Consider the following 6,121-nt stretch of genomic DNA (forward strand, 5'->3'; position numbering starts at 1 on the left):
TACCTAATTACAAGAATCTAGCTGGGTACTAATTATAGCTTGACAGCTATCAATTTGAGGCTAGCTTGATTTGTTGCCTAAGTTAGCCTACGATGAATAATATTCGGAGGCTAATATTATTCTTTCTCAACAATTGGTAATTAGAATTATAAGTTAAAAAATAAAAAATTATAAGTCAGAGTATTGAAAAATATAAGTCAAAACATTGTTTTTTTATCGAGTACCCAATTAGTTAATGGATTTAAATCCGATAAGTTATTTAAATCCAATTCGATATTTTTTTGCCCCCTGGACAAAAATCCTGGGTCCGCCCCTGAAGGTGGGCATTGTGACAACTGTGCTAACTACAGGAGCGGCTCACTTGATGTAATCTTAGAGTTGCAAGCACTTAGTCGTGACTGAATTTATTGGTCTCATGAACTTAATTAGAGAATTTGATGAATTAATTCGGCAACTGTTGAGAAGTTACCCTCTCAATTCTTTTGGAAAACTTGGTTCTAGTCTGCCACTTGTGTACGTGTGTATGTATATGTGTGTTCGAGCAACGAAATCCTTCCTATAATTATGTATTTTCTGTTCGGTACTTTTCATTTGTATGTATTCCACTATAATTATGTATTTTATTTTCTTCTATAAATTCAACTTTGGAAAAATCGAGTTGATTTAGTCAATTTTATTTACCTTAAAATGTTAAAAATATAGCATGCTACAAAACTGAAAGTTACATGATTCATAAAAAGAGGAAATTGAATTATTCTAGAAGTACAATTTAAAATTTTATACTTACTAAAATAAAAAAGTTTCGGCAGTTAGAAGCAAATCAACACACTTACCGAGAGTCAATTAGTCTTTTATCTTCGAAATACATATCTAGAGGGGGGACCTGAGTAAAATATGTGCACCACAGTACCGAAACAAAATCATTGATTTGAAAACATAAATTAAAAGGAAAAGAAAACAATTTCGGCAGTAGTTACTTCTGTCTTTTGTCTTGCGTTTTGGAAGCATATTCAACAACTCCAGAATGAAACAAACAACAAATACAAATAAATTAAAAGGAAAAGAAAATGATAGCGTACAGTACCGAAAGGATCAGAAAACTAACACAAATATATTAAAGGAAAGAACTCTAGAGAGGCTTTATAGATATGTGGGGAACATGTTTGCAGATGTCGTTGCGGATCTCATCTGCATTCTCTTTTAATTCGCTGCAGTTATCTACGTGAAGTTCTTTGAGGCTGGACAAATACTGAAGCCCGAGAGGTACCCTTAGTTTTGCACAATAGTTTAGTTTAACTACCTTAAGTATGGGCATGGCACCTTCCATTATCTCCCATTCTGCTAGATTAGTTAGCCCATAAAACATCAACTCATGTAGCTGTTGGAAGCCTCCGGCAGAAATGCTCATCTTTCGATTCTCGTTTTCGCTGATCAACAAAAGCATCCTGAGACTGCGTAACTTCTCTAGCACTGGCAGGGGATCTTCATTGAACTGGATACCAAAGAGTGTAATCGTTGTGACGTGGATGGGAAACATGGCAACCTCAAGTGACAACTTGTTGTCTGGGGATGGGCCCTTGTCTACTAGACACAAAGATTGTAAATGCTGATAAAATGGAAACCTTTGCATCTCGACTATTTTTTGCGGCACTTCCAAGCCGCATAAGCTGAGGCTAGTTAAATGATTAAGCGTACCAAGCAACTTGGCAACTAAATCCCATGTAAACGAGCTATCCCCACCAATATCTAAATCACGCAAATTTGGTAGTTTAGGTAACTGTGCATCCCATGACTCTCTGCTATTCACAGATACGAGTGTTTGCAGATTTCTTAGGTCTGCAGATGATGAGGGTCCTGAAGCATATGAACATAACTTCACATGCCTAAGTGTTTTCACATTCCATATATCATCAGGCAAGTCGCCTTGACCAAGTAGTCGTCCAAAATCAAGGGTCTCCACAAATTTCAGGCTGCTTACAAATGAATGAAAAGACCATTTGTTACTATTCAACTGCCCTCTAAGTTCGCAATACCTTAATTGATTAAGTCCATGAAAATACTCAAAATCTACTGAATGGCTCGGTGCAATCTGTCCCATTTGACCAAGCACCTTAAGCAGCCTTTGCCGAGAGCAATTTGGCAGTGGCTTCTCAAAACACAGCAAAGAACGGAGATTTGGATTTGCGTGTTCCATCAATTCATTGATATCACCGCAACCTGAGTAATGGACCGCCACACGACGTGCCTTGGCACTGCTTTTCCAATTGTCAGGGTTTGAGCAAATTGTGAGAAAGTTATCCTCCTTGGCCTTTTGGATGGCAAGTTCGCGAAGGAGATCATGTATACGGCAACCTGTGATGGAACTAGTAGGAGATCTCTTTGATACTTGAATCAAGCTTCTGTAGAAATTAAATTAGAAGATTAATTAATGGGATTCTTAATTTGGATTATATCAAGTGTATAAGAAAATGTAATATAGTCAAACTTCTATCTAAAGTAAATAGAATACTTAAATCTATAAGAAAAATGTTAGTCAGTAATATGAGTTAACTTTTAAAGAGCCAATTAAATTTAAAAAGTAAGATATCTTATCTACTAAAATGGAAAATCAGCTCGACCTATACAAATCTGTAAAAGAATGTTGAACTATGGAAGAATACCTTTTCACTAGATCTTCTAGGAAGCTCTCAGCAGTATCCTCTAATGTTCTAGATTCTTCCGCCGGTATGAGCCTCTCAGCAACCCACATCCAAAATATTATTTTAGCATCGATTTCATGGTCTTCGTGGAAAGCCGCAAAGTACATAAAACATGATTTGAGGACAAATGGCAAGTCATCATAGCTAGTGGCGATGATCCACTACAACAAAGTAGACACTTTTTGCGAGAGAAAAAACGCTTTTACGACGGTCGTCCGTCGCAAAAAGAAAAAGCTGAACAATGAGAGTAGTCCGTCGCAAAAAGTCACTTTTTTATCCTCGCGAAAAGTGTCTCATTCTTGTTGTGATCTCAGTACATTCTCTCCCATCAATACCCCAGTTCATAGTTTGTAATATTTTACTCCAAATAGCATAATTGGCATCTTTGTTTAATAATAAACCTCCCAAAACTATCAATGCAAGGGGTAATCCACCACATTTTTTAGCAAATTGTTTTGCAACCTCAAACAGTTCATCGGGATACCCTTCAATTAAATCTCGATTAGGCAGAGCCTTTTTAAACAAAAGTTCTAGGCTCGATTCCTCACTTAAATATGGAAGTTCATATGGTTCGACATTATCAACAATGTTTTGGATTCTTGTGGTTACAATTACTCTACTTCCAATCCCCACATCAGGTAGCACTCGACCAATTTGAGTCCAAAGATCTCTTTTCCAGATATCATCTAAGACTAGAAAGTATTTCTTTGGCTATGGGTTCTTACCAGCTTGAGGGTCACGAGAGTTTGGATGTAAATAGTCTTCTTTAGTGTACTCCTCACCCACAAGAGTTTTGTAAAGCTTTGTAAGTAAATACTCTTCTCCACCTTCTAGGTCGTCTTCTTTAGTGTACTTCTCGACTTTCTTTATTATCTTTCTCAAAATATCTATGAGATTAAACTCCTGAGAGATAACTACCCATATGCGAACATCAAACTGTCTCTTTACGTCATCGCTGTAAAAAACAAAGCAGATAGTTTGAATCATATGGCATTAGTCAGCTCCTATTATTTGTACTTTTACATATATATTATCATGCATAGAGGTTGGTTCTCACACTATTATTTTTTTTTTAAAGAAAATTTATGTTTTAGCTGTCTAATCATCTAGTCTGTATACAGGAATTCAGTTTGGCATTTCTTCTTATTCCTTAAATACTACTTTTTGTAAAGCTCTGCTAGAGTATCGACCAGTAAAATCATTAGAATTAAAAGATAACAGAACTGTCTATAAAACTTTCACAAGATTTACCATAATTCTAATAAAATTAGAATTGATTGTATTTCCGAAAAAAATTAGGATGACATTTGGGTAGAAGAGTAAATTCCTAACATAAAATGTGTCTTGCTAAAATCTAATGATATTGATAGTCGAATGTGTAAATTTAATGAATCCGAACTTTTGAGATGCATATATGACATAATGTTTTTTTGTAAATTTAAAAATCGTAAAGGGTATAACGGTGAATTTTCCCTTCATAAAACCATCTTTTCAAGGAATGTTTCAATGTATTCTCTTGGGCAGTGGACTCTGAATTACTAGATTCAAAGTTTGAAAATTCAATATGAAGTGCTCAACTTGTTATGTATATTAAAATGTGTATGGAGACCAAATTTTATATTTTTTTGGAAATTTATTATTATTTATTAAGATGGATGAAAAATTGTTGTTTTTTTCAAAAAATCTGGACCATGAAGAAACACTGTTTATCAAAAATTCTAAACAAATAGTAATGTTTTTTTGAAAAATATAAAATTTGGTCTCCAAGCATGTTTCAATATAGATATCACGTTGAACAGTTTGGATCGACTGTTTGGACTATGAATCCAACTATATACCATCTAATGCAGAAGATAGTATGTGCATTGCAATATACTGTAGCCCAAATCTATCTATCTATATATATATATATATATATATATATATATATGAGTAAGGCTATGCTACTTCGTGAATTAAACGGGCTGTTTTAATTCGTGCTCATATCTCTAGTTTCGAAGTTCAAATAGCCGATCCAAACCATTAGATATTTAATCTATATTAAAATGTGCTTGGAGACGAAATTTTATATTTTTTGAAATTTTTTTACTATTTATTAAGATGATTTGAAAATCGTTGTTTTTTAATGACGCAGAAAATGTAGAAAATGTAGAAAATACTTGTTGTAATTTGTTGTAACTAAAAAATTATTGTAACTTGATCTCTCCTGATATATATATATATATATATATATATATATATATATATATATATATATATATATATATATATAAATTATTAAGCTATTTTTGACACAGTTGCTTCATATAATCATATTTACCTATTGTAGACTTTTCGCGCAAGAGTTGTTTTTCCAAGCCCACCAGGCCCCACAATTGAGATGACAGTGCGCCTTTTAATGCCTCTATCGAGCAACTTCTTTACGATGTTGTCTCTGTCACGATCTATGCCGACAACATCAGGATCATCAATCTCAGGTAGCACGGGGGGCCTAACCGGTAGCCTCAGCCGCGCTCCACTGCCTTCACCCAAAGTGTGGATTCCATATTTTACTCTACTTTCATTAATCTCCTGAATCCTTGCCAGGATCTTATTCATCTCAACGGCAAGGTTGTGCAAAGCCGGGTCCCTTTTGCGCTTCCCCAACAATGTTTTGGTAGCCTTAAAAATTTTGGCAAATGTTGTCGAGTGCTCTTTTGAATGGTTCCCAGTCTCGGGAGCCTTCAAGAAAGAGGCATTGTCTATAACATCTTCTATGTCATAAGCAATATCTCTAACCTCTTTAACCCAATACTTCTCCCTCTCATTTACAATATTCTTCATGTCAGCATCTTTGAGAAATGATTGAATCCAACCGAGCTCACGACTCAATGTCTCCACTTGCTCGCCAACGCCGTGTATTAGTAAAAACTCCTTAACAGCAGCATCTAATAGCTTATCCAAAACAAAACTTACTATACCCTCGGCCATTTTTCAAACCAATTTATTGCTGATTTATTCTCGTTCGCGAGTTATGTATAGAAAAAGGATAAAATCTAAGTTGAATTGAAACAAATCGGGAAAGAGAGAAAAAGGGGAAGATTGAAAGAAAGCGACTTTATTTAGCAATATTATGGTAAGAGGTGTGGCAATTTTAGATATGAAACAAATCTAGAAAGAGAGAAAAGGGCAAGACTTTGGTAAGACCGAAAGAGTGAAGTGGAGCGGGTTAAGTGGAACGCTATCATACTCCATAAATTTAGGTCTAGCTAGTGGAATCCAGTTGGCCTATTTATTTAATTTTTGAAACTTAAAAATAAGGAAGCGTCTAATTGTCCACAGCCTTTTGTCCACCATTTGTCCACAGCTTTGACTTGCGCGAATACTGTAAAATTACTTCTACATGCTGTATAATTATACAATATATCATATAAAATATATCA

The 6,121-nt window shown here is 34.9% G+C and overlaps 1 protein-coding gene across 1 annotated transcript; it reads right to left on the minus strand.

Moving 5' to 3' along the window:
• Positions 1 to 797: 797 nt before the first annotated feature.
• Positions 798 to 5,887, minus strand: LOC144547740 (putative disease resistance RPP8-like protein 2). The gene is made up of 5 exons (XM_078296440.1): positions 5,020 to 5,887; positions 3,412 to 3,654; positions 3,162 to 3,246; positions 2,661 to 2,860; positions 798 to 2,399 (listed from the first exon to the last, which is right to left on the minus strand). The coding sequence occupies exons 1-5, from the start codon at positions 5,667 to 5,669 to the stop codon at positions 1,130 to 1,132; spliced, it is 2,448 nt and encodes an 815-aa protein (XP_078152566.1). The 5' UTR covers positions 5,670 to 5,887; the 3' UTR covers positions 798 to 1,129.
• Between the last annotated feature and the right edge of the window lie 234 nt (positions 5,888 to 6,121).

The sequence above is a fragment of the Carex rostrata genome, chromosome 32 (genome assembly GCF_964058835.1).
Source record: "Carex rostrata chromosome 32, lpCarRost1.2, whole genome shotgun sequence".
Taxonomy (NCBI): Eukaryota; Viridiplantae; Streptophyta; class Magnoliopsida; order Poales; family Cyperaceae; genus Carex; species Carex rostrata.